Genomic DNA, 22,339 nt, shown 5'->3' with positions numbered 1-22,339 from the left:
GTCATGTCTTTGACATTCATTTTACTGAGATGATCACTTTGGTTTATTTTGCTAAGTATTGTATATACTTAGCAAATGGAGATGCTTTCTCTTTTGATTCCCCTTTACCTTTCTTTTTCCATTACACTTCTCAGCTGTTTTTTCAGAAACATTATCTGTCTCTTCAAAAGCAAACAAAACTTGAAAGAAATTTAATGTGAGTGTAATCAGTGGACCATAGTTAACTAATAAATGGACATTAAAACTATTGCTCCTTATTAAAGAAATCTCAAGCAGGAGGGATAATTCCTTACCTTATAAACATTACCTCCCCACTGTCCTATCCCCATATATCAAACCATTTACCTTGAATCGAGGCCAGGTTCCAGCTCCACTCTGTCATGCTTGTAGGCTTCCAGAGGTCCTGGGAGGTTTCAGGATGCTTTGACTTCCCTAGGTGGGCTGTAAGAGTTGGACCATCTTGCTGGACTTGAGGGTTGGGGCAAGACCTGGAATAGGTCCCTTTTCATATTCTGTGGGTTCAAAGGATCTTTGGTGCTTAGATTTATCTCATTTTTGGCTGGTTGGGAATCTTGCTTATATGTTGGGTAGAAGAATCCCCAGACCTGCACAGATGATGATGTAGCAGCTACAACACATAGACTAGTATGTATAATGTTAAAGCTAACATTGCCTGAGTGTTCCCTCTGTGCAGGCTTTCAGCTGACTGTTCCATATAAATCTTTCAACTTCCCTGTGAGAAAGGAGTTTTATTATTATTATTATTATTATTATTATTATTATTAGTCCCGTTTCAAAAATGAGAAAAGTAAGACAGCAAGTTCATCATGGATGTCAGCATACATGACTAATAGCTTGAGAAACAGAGACTAAAGCACAGATAGTTTTAATATCACTAGTACACTGATACACAGTTTCTCTGGGAGACCAATGATGGTAATTGGTATTTGTTTGTTTGTTTGTTTTTGCTAGTCCTGGGGCTTGAATTTAGGGCCTGAGCATTGTCTTTGGGCTTTTTCAAGGCTAGAGCTCTACCACTGGAGCCACAGTACCACTTGTGACTTTTCTCTGTGTATGTGATACTGTGGAATCGAACCTGGGTCTTCATGCATGCTAGGCAAGTACTTTACCACTAGGCCACACTTCCAGTCTGGTAATCTGTTTTTAACTTGAACTCTTCTTTAAAAGACATGTATATTTGAAATTAAATTATCTCTATACAAGAAGAGTGGGATATTTTCCTCAATTTTATTTTATTTGTGTTATCTATAAGTAGTTTCACAAAGGAGTTGCCATTTAACAAAGCAGTTTAAGAATACAATATTATCTTGATCAATGGCTCCTCTTTCAATAGTCCCACACATCCCTTCCACCCCTCCCCTACTCACCTCTTCTCTCACTCAGCTTAACTTTGTAGGATATACACTGGATTCTTGACTGTATTTTCCCCTCTTCTGTATTTTCTTCTTTCTGCTGATAATTGTTTGTATTCACTGTACATGTGAGAACTATGAGTTCTTCCATTTGACATTTTTGGACTTTTGTTGTTGTTGTTGTTGTTGTTGTGGGGCTTGAACTTAGGACCTGAGCTGTCCCTGAGCTCTTCAGCTCAAGGCTACCGCGCTATCCCTTGAGCCACAGCACCACTCCTGGATATCTTTTTAAATGCACATGGGGAGACTAGAAAATTCTTTTTTTCCCCTCCTCCTCCTGTTAGTCTCCTGGGGGAAGAGGGGACACAAGACCTTCCTTCCCAGGGGCTCACACCCCAGGCCAGGTGTTTTGCCTCTTGAGTCACAACACATGCATAGGAGCCATTGTGTCGCTCTCAAGCTAGAGGACACCTCCACAGGATAAGGTCTAGGAATGCTCCCCTAACAGGCTGACCGTGACCCCTGGAGTGCTTGCAATGTTTGTTTTTTCTCTTGTTAAGTCACTTTATAACAGCATATCTCTGATTACCAAAGCAACTCCCCAGTCAGAGTGATTAGTTCATCGTAACTGTTTTTCCAGAATCATCCATTTAAAAAGCATTGTTGTCATGCACTGATAGTTCACACCTGTAATCCTCACAAGTCTGTGAGACTTTTATCTCTGCTAAACTACCAAAAAAGCCATAAGTGGAGCTGTGACTCAAGTAGTAGGGCACTAGCCTTGAGCAAAAATAAGGTCAAGAATAGAGTCCTGAATTCAAGGCCTAGGACCTGCAGGATATATATGTAAAATGTTTTTTTTTTTCTATAGTTAGTAAGCAAAGTGTGCTTGTGCTCAGATCATCTTGTTTATCTGAAGCTGCACTGTCACAGCAAGAGAGACATGGGAACTGGAAGAAGATTCTTCTGGTATCAGGAGGCATTTGACCCAGCCTTTGGTCTGAGACTGGTGTCTTCGCTGCTATCTGCAAGTTAGAAATGTTCAAAGATGAGGCTGTCTTTATAGAAGTTTTAAAAATAAATAGATCTTATACGGAAGAAGTCCAGTGCTAGGTTAGTCTCAATGTGAGACTTACGATGTTTTCAATCTCACAATCCTGAGGTGACTGAATAAGATCCATGACCACTATTTCTTTTTAAAGAATTTATTAACGTTGATTTTTACATCATATTTAAAATGATAAGTTACCACTATTTTTTGTGTAATAAAAATCTAATTTTGGATGAATGCTTAATGGTGATGAACTGTCCCTTCAGACACCTCTGAATACTTTTTTTTTAAACCAGTTTTTTTTTTATTGTTGGGATAATGTGTAGAGGGGTTACAGTTACATTTGTCAGGTCCATTACTTCTTACGCATTGATATCCCTTCTCATGTTTCTGTCCCCATTTCCCTCCCCCATCCCTTCCCAAGCATCTTGTTTTTCCCCCTTCCCTTTCTTATTTCAAATAAACAAGTAAATGTATGTACAGTATACCAGGTAACAAAGTCAGATACACTAACAATATGAGATTAACCATAAGGGCAAAAAAAGAGAAGAGAAATAACATAGTACATTAAGAACAGCAATCATACACCATAAAGCTCTTGTTTCCATATCCTAGAGATCCATTCATTTAGTCTCATCTTATATAACCTTATGTACCTAGGTTTTGAGCTATTATAATCCTCTGCTAGGAGAGTCCTAGATGTGTACTAATTATTAAAATGAGGGAAACAATTGAGCCTATGTTCCTTTGGGTCTGGCTTATTTCACTTAATATGATTTTTTCCAAGTCTTTCCATTTCCTTACAAATGGGGCAATGTCATTCTTTCTGATGGCAGCATAGAATTCCATTGTGTATACGTACCACATCTTATTGATACATTCATCTACTGAGGAGCATCTGGATTGGTTCCATATCTTCACTTGAAACTAAATATTTATTGATAAATAATATACATATAATGAACATCTAACACACTCTGAATACATTTTAAACTTACAAATGCCATTTAGCTCACTCATTATTAGTGGCCAATTACTGACATGAATTTGTCACTTCCAGATGAATAAATACAGATATTTAATTTATATTTCAGGCAAGTCTTGAAGATTTTCAGGTGAAAATGAAAGGTTTCTAAATTGATAAAATAGAAATCACTCATCTACATGTCTTGGTTTTCCCCCTATCAAGACATGTGAAAGGGTATCAATGTATGTGAATTAATGCACCTTCTAGCTGGCAAATATCATGTAACCCTTTTACCAATTACAATAATAAAAAAAAAAGAAAAAAAAAGAAAAACATGAGAAGCATATCAATGTGTGAGAAGTAATGTACCTACTGCCTGCCCAATGTAACTGTAACCCCTCTACACATTACAAGAAAGAAAAACATTGTACAAAGGAAAAAAAAAAGAAATCACTCATCTAGAAATCTTACTTTAAAAGAAAATATTTTCAGAACACATACACTGTCTTTCTTTATTTCCCATTATATGGTTTCCTGAAACATATCATGTCTATTTGTCTGTGTTGATATATAATTATTACTTTTGCATAGATCTGGATAGATATATAATTATTACTTTTACAAAAATGATCATGTTCTATTTGAACAAATATTCTGTTTGAACAACAGTGATTTGAGGGGAGATCAGTATTTGGATTCAAGTTGCTGTTTCTATTTCTTGTCAAAGACAAGAAGAGATTGTTTTGTAAACAGCTCCATGTGTGTAAACTTATTGGCAGAAGATTGATTTTTCATGTTAACCTTTACACATAGAAGTCTTGGTCACAAAGTGAATCTTCTTAAATCTGTGCGCTGATTGTGGTTTTCGGTTTACTCCCTCCCCAGGCCCTCACAGTTTTGGGTCATTATTTCACTTTGTAGCATATGCATGCTCACTAACTCAATGTTCTTTTTGTTTGTTTATTTGTTTCGGTATTGGTCCTGGGGTTTGGACTCAGACCCTGGACATTGTCCTTGAGTCTTTGTGCTCTATCGTTTCAGCCAAAGCTCCACTTCTGGCTTTTTGCTAGTTATTTGGAAATAAGATTCTCTCAGACTTATCTGCCCTGCTTGGCTTCCAATGTCAATTCTCAGCTCTCAGTCTCCCTAGCAGTTAGGCTTAGAAGTGTCAGCCACTAACACCGAACTGTAGTTTATGCTTTTACTCATTTTACCCATCTATATTTAAGGTGGGTAATCCAGCTACATGGAATGTTTTCTTAAACTTGCTAGCCCCTTTGGTTGTTAAATTTTAGCATGAGATTTACATAATTCTTTATTTTTCAATTAAAATTGAATGTCTTAAGTGTCACATTTATGGAATTTTGATTATATTGTTCACTTAGAGCAGGAATCTAGCTGTATGATTTTAAATCCGTAAAGAAGTTAATATAGAACAATTTTTTCAAAATCATTTCTCTCTGCAGATAATATACTATAATGCTACTTCTGCTTCAGAGGGTGACTTGTCCTTTTAAAAACTTCAGAGCAGAAATGTACATTGGCATAGAAAAGAAGCCAGCATTTGGTCAAAATCAATGATGGGCATGGAATATTGTACCTGAGTCCTTTTGGGCCCTTGTGTTGTACTGTATTCAAATATCTCTTTCAGGTGGTGAAATCGACTGTGTAGATAAGGATGGCAACACACCTCTCCATGTGGCTGCAAGATATGGTCATGAGCTTTTGATTAACACCTTAATAACCAGTGGAGCTGACACAGCCAAGTAGGTGACTGCAAAAAGTATGGTGATGGGACTTGCAGGCATGGGAATGTTGCTAAAGGCACTCAGCCATGCCACAGAGGGTTCCCTGTTGGGGTCCTTTGTCCCCAGTCCCTCTCCACTAGTAGGAGGGTTAGGGGAAAACACGCCCCAACCAGGACAAGCAGGAGAGGAAAGGGCCCAGGACCTCCCGCACTCAGCCTTCCTTCCCCTGAGCACGAACAGAGATGCCACTCAGCTTCATCAAGGCAGCAACTCTACCCCCAAATGCCCCCCTCTTCAGGAATTCCCTCTAGCTAACATAGCCTCACTCTAGGTCCCAGCTGAGAATGATAAAGCAATATCCGTAACCGGTGGTAAACAAGTCTTGCGCCTTGCCTCTCAGCAGAAAGTTATTAGACATGGCATTACTTGGCCCCCAACAGTTCCCATTGGTTTAAGCTGGGTATTCTGCACTATTGTAATAAGCACAAATTAAATTGGAACTCAATTAGGTAACCACTGAGGACAGAAACACAGAAAAATCAATTGTATTTTTTTAACCTGTATTAGAATGAGGACTATTCCAGTGGTTTTAATTAAGGAGATTTGAATCTCCTTTCTAGGATTTTGTTCTTCTCAATGGTCTATATTAGCTAAACAGGAAAGATAATTTGACACATGGAGAATTTTCTCAGAGTTCTGGTTCAGTTTTAAAGATGAAATTACAGGGCACAGTTTGGGTCAATCTACAACATAGGAAGGGGAACCTGATTTCATAGTGAACCTAATTTAGTAAAAATATATAAAGCATTAGCTTGGGTCTATCACATTGCACAAGGGGAGTCTCTTTAGGAAGTTCATAATTTTTTTTGGGGGGGGGAGTCCATGTCCCATTTAAGAGCCATGAAAAGTACTGTATTCCAAAGTCCAAAATGAAACAGAATTTGGATGGCAAAGTTTGATGTATATATTGGAGAATGTAGACTAGGAGGAGAAAGCTCTAAGGTGGTAGATGTTTTCTGGGAAGTCTTCAAGGAGATGTCTTAGATGGGCTGGGGAGGATAAGGATCACTCTAGCAGAGAAGAGGGTAGCATCTGTCCCAAGGGAGGAAGAAAGCAGTAACAAAAGAGGAAGAGTCTACCCAGGAGCAGAGGCCCTAGGGAGCAGAGGGTGTGTGATGTGTTGCCATATTCCAGGTACCATTGTGATGTTCCAGACTCTCCCTTGGAGCTAGTCCAGCCTACCTCATTTTTGATCTATATAACTTTGACTCTGCTTTGTTTTCCTTATTTGAAAAATGGGAGTACTAGTCTATAGGTTTATTATAAAGCTTAAATAACTTCATTTGCAATAAAGCTTTCTGGTATATGAGTTACATAAGTACAGCAGCTAAGGTTATTAAGAAGATAATCTCTGTTAAATACTCCTTGAATGGTGCTTGGCACACAGTAAACTTTGAATACATATTAAATAGTAATTTATTACTTAATAATATTTAGTGGAACCCAAATTAAAGTCCTCTGCCCACAGGCTAGTGACCAGGTCTTTAACACACAGGCATTTTGAAGACATTCAGATCTAAATGATAGCAAAAACCCAGTATGGCTGTTGAAAAGCTTTCTATAGAGAAAGTGTTATTATTTTCTTATAACTTTACTTGAATATATTTTGTTAGCCTTTGGTTAAAATATTCCTTATTATTCTCTTTGCTTCTCTAAACTGTCAGAGGCTTCCTGAAGTCAAAGCCCTTGGGTTTTTGTTGTTGTTGTTGTTCAGAGTTATGTCCAGCACAGGCAAAAGCCAGAAGGGAGGCAGAACCTGACCCTTGGAAAAAATGAGAAGTTCACTGAAATTGTAGAACACCTATAGGTTGGGTCATAGCTATGTCCAGAAGGGGTTTTTCTAGGCATGTTAGGGTATTGGATTTATTTAAAAAAAAAAAAAAGAACCATTGAAAACATCTGCAGGCTATACTTAGCAAGGGCCAGGTCTCATTCCTGTCAGATATACTCAGAGGCTTATATCTGAAGGGTAAAGATATATAGAATGACCATGATAAAATTCATAAGAAATATGATTTGTTATTATAATTTTAAAGGTGATATATAGAAGGGTTACAGTTACACAAGTCAGATAAATAACATATTTCTTCTTGAACAATGTCACCTCTTCCCTCACTGTCTTCCAGATTTTCCCTCCCATCTCCACCCACAAGTTGTATAGTTCATTTTCAACATAGTAACCAGTGAGTATCACTGGTGTATTCCTTCACCATTTGTCCTACCATTTCTGTGTCCCCTCTTCATGCTCCCAAAGACAGATAAACCAACAAATAAGACAAAAGGAAAACAAAATAAAAACAATGAAAAAACAAACTATCTTGTTTCCATTTCTTTGGGTTCATTTCAGTAAATTTTTTTTTATCAGTCCCGGGCCTTGAACTCAGGGCCTGAGCACTGTCCTTGGGCTTTCTCAAGGCTAGAGCTCATCACTTGAGCCACAGCACCATTTCTCCTACTCTGTATGAGAAAGAAAACAAGTCTTACTTCCTTGGGAGAATTACAAACTAAGCATTATAAAGGATTAGAAGAATAGAGAGTGTTTAAGGCAGAAATACTAGCTGATCACAAGATCACAATTAATTCTCAGCTTTTAAGCAATCACACACGTAATTGAATAGAAGCAAAATCTCATTACAACTTCACAACTCAGACTGCCAGTTATCAAAAAAGTTAATAATAACTGGATGCTGGGGTTTTTTTTCATAGCATTTTTACACATTATCCCAAGTCTTTACTATTTCCCTGTAATAGAGGCACTGTAATTACCTTTATTTTCCTGATGAGAGAATCATTTTGTATGTCCAATGATCAAGTAGAACAACTAGTACTGACCCTATCGTCTTGGTCACTTTGTTCTTTACCTCATGGCCTGAGGGGAATGTTCTAGAAAGGACAGGATGTAAGAAGAGATGGTCATGATGTCAGCTTAAAAAGAACCCATATTCTAATGTTGCAAAAGTCCTTTCTTCACCTCTCATAGCTCTCCACAAGGAGAGTCTTGCAGACCTCATTTATTCAGAAATAGCTAGGTACATGATGCCAGCTCCCAACTAAATTAGAAATAGCTAAATACAAATGGGTTCCATTAATTTTATGACTTGTCAGATAGATGCAGCAATTTAGCAGGAATTGGTCGCCTCTTTCTTGTAATTTCTGCATTGTTAACTTTAGGGCTATTTCATGTCTTTATCCTTGATGTTCCTTGATATAATCTGTTGAAATGAATGACGCTTCTTATTTGACAGTCAAATACTAATTTTTCTTCTAGGGTCTTCTAGCTTTCCTTTATAAGCAATCTTATTTTTTAAGTACATGAATGAGTCATTTCTGACATGATTCAAAGATTCTGAATTCTGCACATCTTTTATTTCCAATCTTATATTCACTGTTTAAACCATAGGATCATATTCAAATATTAGTAGTACTGGAGTCTACATTAATAACATTTCACAATCTTTATTGAGGCCACAACTTTCTATTAACTATGCAAAAATACGCATCAAGCAGATTTCTTTCTATGCATTGCAAATTAATTCTGTGTACCTTCTCTTTTATTAGTAGCAGTGAAAAATGAAACAATTAGTTAAAGTAGAGTGTGATGAATTGCCTCAGGACAAGAGAGTTAAGTAGCAAGGTCAATTAGAAGTATTGGTAATGAAGTTTATGGAATAAATGATTATTCATGTGAGTGAATGTAATTCATTGTTATTCTATTATTTGTACTTTTTGTTTTACCAATAGATTTCTTATAGATTTTGATGCTATTTTCTCTTATTTATTTGTTTATATTATGTCATATAAATATATTCCATATATCCTCACAGTATGTATTATGGATATCTAAACATATGTGTGTACATATATATTTAAAGAATGAGGAAAGTTCAAATAAATGTAGTTTCTAATTTCAGGTTTGTTCTTTCAGACACTTAAAACTATCCTAAGAAAATATTTTTTTTTTTTTGCCAGTCCTGGGCTTGGGCTCAGGGCCTGAGTACTGTCCCTGGATTTTCTCAAGGCTTAGCATTCTACTACTTGAGCCTCAGCACTACTTCCAGCTTTTTTTCTATGTATATGGTACCGAGGAATCGAACCCAGGTCTTCATGCATGCTAGGCAAGCACTCTACCACTAGGTCAAACTCCCAGCCCTAAGAAAATGTTTTATTCATTTCTCTCTTGCCAAAAGTCCAGAGGCATGTATTTTTACCTTACCTCCCCCAGAAAAACAAAATGACTGGGTAAAATCCCATTAGTCCAGTTAATAAGGAGACTTTGCCACATATTAACTCGAGGGAATAAGACAAATAATAGCATAGAGAATCCTTGCTCCCAGCCCCCAACTCTCCCTCCTTTTCCTGAACACTGAGATCACCATGGTGCAATTTCTTTTCAGATTTTTTTTTTTGGTAAGTGATGAGAGAGGCAATTACAAGCAGTTCTCCTCCACATGACACTGCCTGGAAGACTGGCAAATTGCATCTCTTGATGGATGCCAGCTATTACATACCATAGACTGGAGATCTCCATATAGGGAAAGCCAAACCTGCAGAGGGGAGATAGAACAAAAACACGAGCAAACAGAAAGATGTTAGCATGGAGAGAGAGTAGGGTTACTTAATGAGAGACAAAGATTGGGCTAAACACTAAATCCCACGAGATACTTACGAACATGAATATATCTTCACACATTCATACAAATAGTAAATGATAACTTTTGAGATGGGAAATCAAATTCATATAACCAAAGTATAAATGATTTGTGTCTCTTCATGAAGCACAAAATCTGAAAACAGATCACTTTGTGCTGGAGAAGAAACTTCGGTAATTAATGCTGCAGAATGCAAATAGATGCAGTTCCACACTTGCTTGTATTATGTAAGGAAGGTTGAAATGCATTATTTGATTAAAACGAGATCTTTTGAGAAATTGTCACAAACAGTATAACTACCTGGGAAACCACAGAAACTACCTAATGATGCTATTTGTTAGGGGCTGACATTCTACACACAGCGTTGGAAGAGGAGGAGGGTTGAATTAATTTTAAAGGCAGAAAATGCTGCTGTGAGATGCCTGCCCCTCCCTCGAGGGATTATCCTAGTTAGAGTTAATCTAACTAGGCCCTTTTTAGATTCTTCCTGTCACACATTAAGGGAAAAGTCAGTAAGTATTTGTTCATCAAATCGGCTGCTTCTCCATGTGGAAGGTTGATCTCTCTCAGCTTTGTTATCTATGTCATGCCATCTGATGCTTTGAGAGTGTTGAACGGGGGAGCGAGTGAACAAATGAATGTCACATACAGTTACTCAGGGGAGGGATGAAGGAAACCAACTTTTGAAAGCCCTTATATGAAACATAGTTTCTTTCTTTTAAAAATTATTATAAAGGCAATAAATGGAGGTTACAGTTGCATTTAGTAAGGGAATGAGTACATTTCTTTTTAAAACACTATTACCCCCTCCCACATTTTCTCCTGCTTAATATTCCCCATGAAACATTTTCTTAAAAATGTACATTCCTATTGATATAGGTTCTTCTTCCCTTCCTTCCTTCCTTCCTTCCTTCCTTCCTTCCTTCCTTCCTTCCTTCCTTGCTTCTTCCCTCCCTCCTCCTCCCTCCCTTCATTCCTTTCCTTCTTTTTACAAAATTATCTCTGCCTTGGATCCTTAATGAGTGTTCATCCAAGAACTTGAAAGACAATTGTCCTTTTGCCCATGTATCTGTTGCCATGAGTCGCTCTGTTTTTTTTTTTTCCCCTCCTCAGGTGTGGAATCCATAGCATGTTCCCCTTACATTTAGCTGCCCTAAATGCTCACTCTGACTGCTGCAGAAAGTTGCTCTCATCAGGTAAGTCCATCCAGGTTGAGGCTGGGTGTGTGCTGTCCATGATCAGGTGTCTGGTCCCAGCGAGTGGCTGCCTGTGCTTCATTCATGTCATTACCTGCCTTGGTGAGAGGCTGTGTCCAAAGCTAAGTGCATGTGACAACTCCTAACCATCCTTAGAATCAAAGCTGTTGAGAAGTCAGTATTCCTGCCCACAGTGAGAGTCCTATCTGAATTTTTGGTAAATGTTGGTGGTAATCCAGGATGAAAGCAAAGTCTAGACTAGAAAAGTGTAGACTAACTTCCTATCTAACTTCTAGATAGGAAGTTTAAATTATTAAAAAATAAACAAAAAATATCTTTGAGCCAGGGCACTGGTGATTCATGCCTGTAATCCTAACTACTCAGGAGGCTGAGATCTGAGGATCGAGGTTCAAAGCCAGTCTGGGCAGGAAATTCTGTGAGATTCTTATCTCCAATTAAACACCAGAAAATGAAGTGACTGAGGCTCAAAGTGGTAGAGCACTAGTCTTGAACAAAAGGAGCTCAGGAACAGTGCCCAGGCTCTGAGTTCAACCCCTATGACCAGCAAAACAAACAAACAAACATCTTTGAGGTTTAAAAAGATTCTTAACATTTTTCAATAAGATGCCAAATCTCCTACATTTTAGTGGTAGAAATTATCATATGACCTTCCAAGTTTCTAGGCATTGAAAAATTCACTCCGACTGACTCTCCTTCAACTCAGTTCAATTTTTATATTTATATGTGAAGCTATTTGGAACCAAGAAATTATTTCCGACTTCAGAGATTTGCTAATCTTTCTTATTGCCTCTTCCAATCTTCATATTTTAAAAAGTTTCCTGGCTTTTAAAAGTGGTAGAGGTCTTCAAGGCAAAGATTGTTTATGAATTAATTCACCAGATAACCCAGAGACATCTTTTCCCTTTTAAGTACTTTACCTGTGGTTGATTCCACTGTCACTGCTTTTGGCATGTTTAAAAATAATCCCTGCATGAAAGCCTGTTTTTCCAACTCTGAAACTGACATTAAAATTGGGATACTTTAAGAAAAATATGTATTCCTGCTTGCTAGGATCAGTCGTTGGCCTTCTGTGTTTTCGTCCTATGTCCTATCTGCGTATCTATTGCCCTACTTATCTCAAATTGGCTTCATAAATTTCTATCCTGGGATTGAAAAATGGGGCTAGGGTTCACCCAGAGCTGAATGTGAAAATAAATCCTCTTGACTTCATGGTGCTTCCTAGAAAATTGCCAAGCTTGAGCAGTTATCATTCGTTTCCATGACAACCTCTTTCTGACTACAATTGCTTGCTTTCTGGTTTTTCCTACTAACTGATTTTTCTGTCTTTGCAATGTTTCTTGTGGTTTGACTAGGACAAAAGTATAGCATAGTATCCTTGTTTAGTAATGAGCACGTGCTGTCTGCAGGCTTTGAAATAGACACCCCAGATAAATTTGGAAGAACGTGCCTTCATGCTGCTGCTGCAGGAGGGTGAGTACTTAGCAATTTTAGTTATCTCATGACTTAATTACTTAATACATCTTCATTGACTTGTCTGTGAACCAAAGGCAATTTTCATAGTAAATTGGGTAAAAATAATTTCTACCAAATATCAGTTATCACAAGTTGCATTTCCAGATGACTTGCTTTTTGTGATACTAAAGAGGGGTTATTAGCTCATTTCATATAGCAAATAAAGAGTTTTTTATTGTTATTTTCCTCTTTCTCCCTTCTTGCTGTTGCCCCTGCTCCTCCTCTTTCTTTCTTTCCACCTCCCTCCCATGCCCCTTTGTTCATATTTTCAGATAGACTTATCTATCTGTTTGGTATCTCCTCTACTAAAACAAAATTCTTTTGAAATTTGTTTCTAGTGTTTTGTCCTTATTTTGTCCCTATTTTAAAGCTGATTTTTAAATCCTGGTAAGGACTAAATATGAACAGAGGTTAAAAAAAAAGAAGAGAGGGAAAGGCAAGAAATGGTTTCACTGCCTTTCTTCTTGAGTTGTAAAAAGATTATGAATACTGGTTCTCCTACCAATGGTTAATTAAAGCTCTGATCAATCTACTGATAAATGACCATGCATTGACCAAACATGGCATCTGTTAGTCGATCATCTATTGCTAAGGAATACTAGTGTTTCTCTATCTATCATCTCTGTATTTTCAAACATATAACAATCAGAGATAAGCTTCAGAGCCCTCATGTAACACTGAGTTTAATTTAGTTTTATACTAGTTTTATACCTAGTTTTTTCTTTTTTTTTTCTGTCAGTCGTGGGATTTGAACTCTGGCCCTGGGAGCCATCCTTGAGCTCTTCAGCACAAGGCTACCACCCTACCCCTTGAGCCACAGAGTCACTTCTGATTTTGTGGTGGTTAATTGGAGATAAGATTCTTATGGACATTTTAGTGCTTTGAACCTCAATCCTCAGACCTCAGCCTCCTGAGTAGCTAGGATTACAGGCATGAGCCACCATGCCCAGCTTTTATATCTAGTTTTAAGTTCATTTTATTTTATGGAGGAAGAGATCCTTCCTTTCCTCCTAGCCCCCAATTGAATGAGTTTCATGAACCACATAACTTGGTCTGCCTCTGCCTTTGAGCCTTTGCCATCACTTAGGAAGAGATTGGTGGGCTGTTTTAACTTGCATGCTTTACTAGCACACCCTTCCATTTAAAAGTTCTTATATTTTGCAACTAAAATAGCTGGTTCTCTGATAAAGATGGCCATAAAGGATAGATGGTGGGTATGGAGATCTCTGCTCAGGCTTATCATTGATGAGATCATTTTTCTTACTTAAATGTTAATAAAATAATACGTTCCAGGTCACTTCTTAACATCCCAAGTTTAGAAAACCATAGATGATTATCTTTTTTTTTTTTACATTTGCTTTAAGAAATCCAGAAATAGGGGCCGGGAGTTTGGCCTAGTGGTAGAGTACTTGCCTAGCATGCACAAAATCCCGGGTTTGATTCCTTGTTACCACATACATAGAAAAAAGCCAGAAGTGGTGTTGAGGCTCAAGTGGTAGAGCTCTAGCCTTGAGAAAATCCAAGGACAGTGCTCAGGCCCTGAGCTTTTATTGGCCAAAAAAATAAATATCCCGAAAAATGGAAACCCATTTTAGAGTCCAATTTGAAATTCCTGATAGAATTAATATTTAGCCACATATACTTCAACAGGAAAATTCATTTCAGTAGGTCCTTTTTTTTTGGTGGGTCATGGGGCTTGAACTCTGAGCCTGGGCGCTGTTCCTGAGCTCTTCAGCTCAAGGTCACTGCCCTACCTCTGGTCAGTAGGTTCTTTTTTCTCTACTAACTGTGATTTATTGCTCCTCTGAATGACAAAGGAGCTCTGGTAGATCACTGTGCTCCATTGCATTATTTCCAGGGTTGCTGCTGCTCATTCATTTAGGTTGATTACAAGGCAAGGGAAATGCAGATGCTTTATTTTCCATTAAGGAATTTCTAGATAAAAATGGTTATCATGGGAAGTTTATTCTGCTGTGATAAAAGGCAGTGCTCATGCACACTGGCCCATTGTTAAAAAGTGACATGATATTATAGGTTGAAGTAGTTGCTTCATAAGCTCTTGATGGTGTTGAAAAAGAATTTTAGGATAAATTATGAGGCCATCACTGGAAGTTTTTCTTTTTTTATCATGTAATGATCATTCCATTGGTCATGGGATTGAAACCATCCCACAAAACTCCTTACCTTGTTGATGAATTAGCTATGGAAAAGGAACTTTAGATTTCTACAGTATGGAATTACTGAGATTTGTTCATGTTATTTCTTGCAAGTAGAACTTTAAACCTGGGACTACCCTTCTATCTTATTGTAATCCCTGCAGAACACAGCTCTTTCTAAAAACAACAGCAATTAAGTTTTAGCATCTTAATGATATTTTCCCTGTTTTTTTTTTTTTAGTAATGTGGAATGTATAAAACTCTTGCAGAGCAGTGGAGCAGATTTCCATAAAAAGGACAAACGTGGGAGGTAAGTAAGCAGGTGCCTTTAGTGCACAAATGGAAGGAGTAGCTGGGCGCTGTGGCTCATGCCTGTAATCTTAGCTACTCAGGAGGCTGAGATCTGAGAAACACAATTCAAAGCCAGCCCAGGCACTGAAAAATTCGTGAGACTCTTATTTCCAATTAACCACTAGAAAACCAGAAGTGGCACTGTGGCTCAAGGGGTAGGGTGGTAGCCTTGAGCTGAAGAGCTCAGGGGCAGTGCCCAGACCCAGAGTTCAAGCCTCATGAACACCACCACCACCACCACCACTACCACCAAAAAAAAAAAAAGGAAAGAGTGTGAAGTAGGCTGTTGAAATTGTTTTCGAGGTGGTCAGGAGGGGAATGATGGAGAGACTCCATCCTCTAGGGAAAATCTCTTATTGGAAGAAAATATTGTCAGAGCAAACACATGCTGTATGGGAAGCCCTCTTCTCCCAGCTTCTGCTTAGAGGGGCCAGTTGTCTCTGTTGTTTTCCGAGAATATCATTTAGAAAATTTTGTTTGTATTAAGCAGAACCTTTTAACCATCCAAATCCAGAGTCTAGTCATAAAATCTAGGGATTTTGTTTTCTGTGTTAGACCTTTCATCTTGGGAAAAGATTTTAAATATATTAGAAGTATTAAATGCAAAAGGCAAAAGCTCCAGAAACTAGTAGATTTGTGTATAGCTGAACTGTGCCATAATAGGCTAGCTGCTATATTATGTATGTTTATAATAACATAATAATATAAATAATACATATTACATTATATAAATACATATTATATATTCTGCTGTATAATATAAATCTAGGTTTGTGTTTGCACAATGAAGAAATCATCTCTTTCTTAGAAGACCCTTTCATTCTGGGCATTCCGATGGGTGTTACCCCTGTCTGTTTCTCTAGCACCAACTCACATCACTATGTAGTAGTGGACTCTGTTTCCTTGTCTTTCTCTTCACCTAGCTGTGAGTATCTTGAACATTTACTTCCTCCTCTCTCCTCCCCCTTCTCCTGTCTTCTCCTTTCTTCCCCTTTCTCTTCTCTTCTTTTTTCCCTTTTCTTTTCTTTTTGCCTTGCTAGAAATAGAATCCAGGGCCTTGCCCATGCAAGAAAAGCATTCTACAAGGTGCTTATGTTCACTGGATAGTATTCCCTTGTTTTCTCATAGCAATTCAGTGAGATATATAGAACTGGCTATTATCTGGTCTCTCTTTCCTTTCTTTCTTTTGAACCTGTCTGGGGGTTGAACTCGGGGCTTAGGTTCTCTTATTGAGATTTTGTGCTCAAGGCTCATGTTCCACCACATGAAACAAAGCTTCACTTCTGGCTTTTTAGTAGTTAATTGGAGATTAAGAGTTTCATAGACTTTCCTTGCCTGAGCTGACTTCAAACTGTGATCTTCAGATCTCAGCCTCCTGAGTATCTTGGATCATAAATGTGTATCACCAGCACTGGGCCTAGGATAAGTGAGGAAAGGATTTAGAATTTTAGACCTAGGAAGACCTTAAGGTTCCTATTAAAATAAGAATGAGGAAATCCAAGCCAGACAGAGGACATAGTTTGGTCTTGCTTGCAAACCAGAACCTGACTCTGTGAATAGTCCTCATTAACCTACACCCCGGCCCACAAGGAGCCTCTAGTTCAGTGGAGAATGTGCAACAATATACTGAGAGCTAAAATCAAGGCGCTATATGTAACAAAAGTACAAGGGAAGCTCAGTAGCTAAGCAATCCTAAAAAGACAACTTGCTTCTGGGACGTGAGTGATGAATGGTGTTTTTATGGGGGCAAGTTGTTCAAGAAACCTACATGAGCAAAGGTGGATGGAAGCAGGGACATGGTCCCTCGGGCTATTCAGTGAGGATATGCTACTGGGCACATAGTGTACACAGGAGAGAGACACTCTATAAACAAAATTAAGGGAAGGCTTTCAATTCCAGGCTCAGAAACTAAGTATCAGTGAAGAAGATGGAAGGCTTTAAAGCAGAATTGTCCCATATGGAAACTACTTGAGAGAACTCAGTCCTTCATTCAAACCAACTGGAAGCTTCACTATAGCCCACAGAGTCTTTATTTTTCTTTCTTTCTTTTTTTTTACATTTTTATTAGTGAATAGTAATTGTACAAACTGGTGGATTTCTTTGTGACGTTTCATTCATGTGGGCACATTCACTGCTCCTGGTCTCTGCTCTTTTCTACTCTTGGCTCCCTTCCTCCATTCTAATAGCCCCTAGGTGTGGGCTTAATGGAGGTGGTATTTTGTGGGGGGATACTGTGGCTTGGGCTCAGGACTTTGCACTTGCTAGACAGGCACTCTACCATTTGAGTCATACTCCCAGCTCACAGAGCTGATCTTGATTGTTCTTAAATGGGGATAATCTTGATATGGTAACACCCTCCCTCCCAGTAACATAGGCACTAAACTTGAACAGGCACTTAGAATAGAAAGGCTAGGTCCACCCTGGATAATCTTGTCTCCGAAGCCACCATTTTTATTTTCTGGAGTCAAGGGAAGGTGTTTCCCTGGCTTTTACTGCCCCAAAACAAAAGAGCTTTCCATGGCCCTAGACTTCCTGCCACTAGGGTTAGTGTTGATGATGCTACTATTTTCCAGAGAGAAGGAAATAATAAGTTGCTATTTGTTTTCCAGGACTCCTTTGCACTATGCAGCTGCAAATTGTCATTTCCACTGTATTGAGACATTAGTTACCACAGGAGCCAACGTTAATGAAACAGATGACTGGGGACGGACTGCGCTCCACTATGCTGCTGCATCAGACATGGACAGAAGGTAAAACCCACCTTGCTCATGCTTGCCTGAGTTAGGACTGGGAACAGAGAGAGTTTGCTAAGTGTTTTCATTCTGCCTCCTGGAATGGAGGACGATGGAGAATCTTATTTCGTTCAGACCCAGAGGACTTAGATTTGCTTCATCCTTAACCTGTGTTTTCCCATTCTAGTCTTAATGTTTATGACATGTCACCACACAGTTTCTTCTCCTCATTGCTCTTTGGGTTGAATGTCAAGTGGAGCTGTCAAGCCTTGATTTTTTTTCAGGTCATTCAAAATTGGATGTAATTTATTTGACATATACCATTGTTTTCAGCAGAACCTAATGGCTCTATTGGTTTATACTATGCATCAAAATCATCCATTGAGCATGACCCTAGAAATCTACAATGCAGACTCATATGATAAAAAATAATAATAATTAAAGCATGTTTAATTCAACCTGGGCATGAATGCTCTTTGGGCAGCGTTGCTTACTTAGACATATTTGAGTTATAGATGGCTAGGAATGGAAAGCAGAAATTAGTGAACCATTTCAAGGGGAAGTAGGGGAGGATCTCTTCCATGATTTGTGAACGTTTTCTCAAAGACTAAAGACAGATTCTCATCAGAGGATTCCTTTTTGATGATCCTATTTGGAGAATTGAATTATTTGCTGTCCTGTGCTTTGCACTTGATTCTGGGTCAATGCTAATGGGTTCTTCTGTAGAGCAATGGCTTATATACATCTTCCTTTGTTCATAAGTATGACTGAGTTGAGCAGTGAGCTATACCTACAGGTCCTTCAAACATGTTAGGAGCTGATCCACAGTAAGTGAACCTTAGATCCACAGTAAGAAACATCGTACATCATGACTCAATGCACACATTCACACTTCTGTGTATGGAAAGCAGAAGTTAAGGATTCATAGAAACATATTTGCACTTATTGTATGGGACACATCTGATCTTCTTTATTTCATTTGATTGAAAACATAGCTGGCTATACCCTATTAAACTGTTTCACAATTCAGTAATGAGTTATGATCCATAGTTTGGAAAACATAAGAGTAAAAAACTGTCTTTCATCTTTGTGTTTATTATATAAATACTATATTTACTGTATAGTAATAAGAAAGTTGGGCACTCAGATTCCCATCCATATGCAGATTATTCATTCATCTGACGTTTATTGGGAATCTTCTGTATGCCAGATGCTATGCTACTCACTTGGAGACGAGTAGAGTTGCTGGAGGAGATGGAGAGTTAAGAGTTAGAATCCTACCAGACAATTTGTTCTGGTTGATGAAAGGAGAGCAGGATCCCTCTCTTCCCATATAAATTAAATGCTGAACTAGCAAGGGGACAGCAAAGAATTTGGTAGGAGTTAGGGGCATTTGAGATATATTCTTCCTGTTTACCTGTAGAGTCTTAGGATGTTGATGGAAGGGTAAGTAATTCAATTGTTGTCTTCATCACTGACACCTACGTAGAAATTTTAGGAAAGTCATGTTCTCTTGGATTTTCTAGATGACCTTGGAAAGAATCCTATCTAAAAACTCAGTTGAATTTCAGTGGTGCTTATTTCCTTGAGGTTGGGGTAAAAGCTACTGAGATGCTTTGTATGAAAAGTATTAACAATGTTGTCATTTTAAAAACTAATTGTGACTTTCTATCTTTTATGCTGAGAAGTAAGACTATCTTAGGAAATGGCCATGAAACTTCAGAAGAACTTGAAAGAGCCAGGGAGATGAAGGAAAAGGAAGCTGCTCTGTAAGTTTCTGAGCTTACGAAAAAACAAAGTGCCATTTCTGATGCTTTGTCTGCCTCTCTGATTTCCATGCCTCCCTGCCTATTTTGGGGCTTCATCTGGGATCTTGAAGGAGGGTTGTGGGCTTGCCTTTAATGGAGAAGAAACTGTTCTTTTAGTATATCCTTCAGCTCTGCTGCTTTTACAAAGGGTGTTCGTTCTAAAACTGAGCTTTGTTTTGACTATTACTGTGACTGGTCAGCAGTTTTAGGTCTTAAATATCATTTCTCATTCTGCCATGCATAATAGGCCTCAAGGGACAGATTGAGTCTCCTCTCAGGTCTTAGGCTCTGCTTTTGTGACCTGAGGACAACCATTTACAGAGACTTTAAATGAAGGTCTAGAACTTGTGGTGCCCATGTCATCTTTTCACAGTCATAACTTGTCCCACAATCTCCCCCATCTCTGCAGCCTCTCCAGCACCATCAACTTTACCATCAGCTCCCTACTCCCTGTACACACAGCTGCCCGGACCCACATCATCTCACACCACTGCTGTGGTAGGAGCTGCATGCCAACTGTCACCCAAGAGTGTTGACACACAAGAGATGTAGGCTTCCTTCTCTGAGAGTTCAGTCACAGTTCTGGTGCAGTGACTGGCATGGAGTCAGTCTGTAGTCTGCTGTACCCCTTGGGACCCAGGGAATATATCTAAGGCTCTACAGGTTTTCCGGCTCACATGCTCTAACTTGTTTATTCTCTTCTCTGGATGCCAGAGGAACTCTTGTCTGTGATTTGAATGCATATGTCTTCTGTAGAGTCTTCTCAAACCCCCTGCACTGGACACATTTGCTCACCCCACTGTTTCCAGAGAATTATGAGAAGGTGCAGTTAGTGTGTCTTGGTATAGATTACGGAACATGACTATATTGAGAGCAGAGGTTAGACACCAAGTGTGAGTTTAGGAGAATGACCATAACATTGCCCTAATGCTTCCAATTTAAAAATAATGATATTAGGCCAGGCACTGTGGCTCATGCCTGTAATCCTAGCTACTTAGGAAGCTGAGCTCTGAGGATAGCGGCTCACAGCCAACCTGGGCACTAAAGTCCATGAGACTCTTATCTCCAATTAACCACCAGAAAATGGAAATGGCACTGTGGCTCAAGGGGTAGGACAGTAGCCTTGAGCTGAAGAGCTCAGGGACAGCTCCCAGGCCTAGAGTTCAAGTCCCACAACTGACAAGAAAATGATATTAAAAGAATTAAAATCTACCCTAGAAAGTACCCATTTGTCCCCAACTGTGTGGATTGCATGTCTGTCCTGGGTCAGCCCAGTCCTCTTACAGTGATGGAGGAGATGGGACAAGGAAGTAAAGAGCAGGGCAGGGAACCAGCAGCCTAACTGCTGCCCCTCCATGCGAGCCGAGGCTACATCCACCCCATTCCAAATCATCCTCACCTAATGTGCTTCTGTTGAGTTTGCGGTTTAGATGCCCAAATTGTTAGTAGGGGCCCTGGGAGGAAAAAAGATCGGCAGCCTTCCCAATTAAAATGTGGAATTCCTATTTTTCATTAGAAACCATGTGGAGACTATCCAAATTCTATAGCGCTGATTGTTAGCCTGGAAGTACAGTTGTTCATATAATTGAGTTAATAGCCTGGGTTAAATAAGTTTTAGGAGCAATTCCAAATGTTTCCCAAATTACAACTTCACTATATCAACTGCTTCTTAGAATACAGTCCATTCAGAAGCTGAGGTTTACAAGTGCACTAACACGCTGTTCCTGTTGAATGACTATATTTAAAGAACAATTTGGCTTACAGCAAGTCATCACCTTGGATCCTGTCCAAAATGACAGAGTACTTCCTTATAAGGTTCAAATAACCACGGATAGCATGATAGCAAGACTTCAATAAAAATTTGATTTATTATGGAGCATTTTATGAATAAATATGACAAGTAGATTAAGTGGTTGAGTTTTTTTTTACTTTTGCCAGTTTTATCAGAAATCAAAGAACCAGTTCTTAATCTATATGTGTGATTTATTTGTCCCTTTTGCCAAAAAGCAGGCAAATGTCATTTAGAAGTTTCCGAGTTTCTGAAAGTTTCCATTGGAATGACTTAAGTATTTAGAATCTTTAAATAGTGGTTTATATTTAAAATCTTAAAGTACTGATTTGAGAGCGAAATTGAATTCGTGTGGCCTTGTAAAGGGCCTGTGTATTCCTCTGTCACAGAAATAATACTAAAACTAAAGAACATTGCCCCAAGCAAGTTGTTTCCTTCTCTCCCAGCAGGGTTGGGCCTTTTGCAATGGGCCTTGCACCCCTGGGTACCCATGTCTTGAAGCATGGGGCCCTAGACCTAGGACTCTTCAGCAAAGTGGAACTAAAAATCCTTCTGACCTAGTGAGTAAAGGCTATTAAAGTTACATTGTTCTAGTGTGTATTCCTCCTGATAAGCTTCTTCCTTCGTATGTAGATACTGAATTACTTCTTTATATTTCTAGTGTTCACTTACTCCTTTAATCTTTTTGTTATTCAGACTGTTAATCAGGTTCTTTCATTCTTACTCTATTTGAAGATTTTATTTAACTCCAGTAAAAATTTCAAAAATAATCCCTATTCTTCTGAGTTTGTCAACTTGCCTAACTACTTCATAACATTTTCAGATTTCATCTTTTTGGGGGGTGGAGGTGGGGAGGGAGAGGGTGGTCATGGGGCTTGAACTCTGGCCTGGGTGCTGTCCCTCAGCTCTTCATCTCAAGGCTACCG

General features: G+C 38.7%; 1 protein-coding gene across 4 annotated transcripts in view; it reads left to right on the top strand.

Moving 5' to 3' along the window:
* The window catches only part of Ankrd44 (ankyrin repeat domain 44), a 278,250-nt gene that overhangs the window by 180,489 nt on the left and 75,422 nt on the right, over window positions 1-22,339 (top strand). For 2 of the 4 annotated variants that reach the window (XM_090354537.1, XM_090354535.1), the window contains exons 10-15: window positions 5,043-5,157; window positions 10,962-11,044; window positions 12,472-12,535; window positions 14,975-15,043; window positions 17,694-17,834; window positions 19,505-19,585. In XM_090354537.1, the coding sequence (XP_090210663.1) occupies window positions 5,043-5,157; window positions 10,962-11,044; window positions 12,472-12,535; window positions 14,975-15,043; window positions 17,694-17,834; window positions 19,505-19,585 (553 nt within the window). Of the gene's footprint in view, window positions 1-5,042; window positions 5,158-10,961; window positions 11,045-12,417; window positions 12,536-14,974; window positions 15,044-17,693; window positions 17,835-19,504; window positions 19,586-22,339 lie in introns of all 4 variants that reach the window. The other 2 variants (XM_090354536.1, XM_090354534.1) reach the window with 1 other exon arrangement.

The sequence above is a fragment of the Megascapheus bottae genome, chromosome 21, assembly GCF_031878675.1.
Source record: "Megascapheus bottae isolate mThoBot1 chromosome 21, mThoBot2.hap1, whole genome shotgun sequence".
Classification (NCBI taxonomy): Eukaryota; Metazoa; Chordata; class Mammalia; order Rodentia; family Geomyidae; genus Megascapheus; species Megascapheus bottae.
This window is presented reverse-complemented; position numbering and strand designations above follow the sequence as displayed.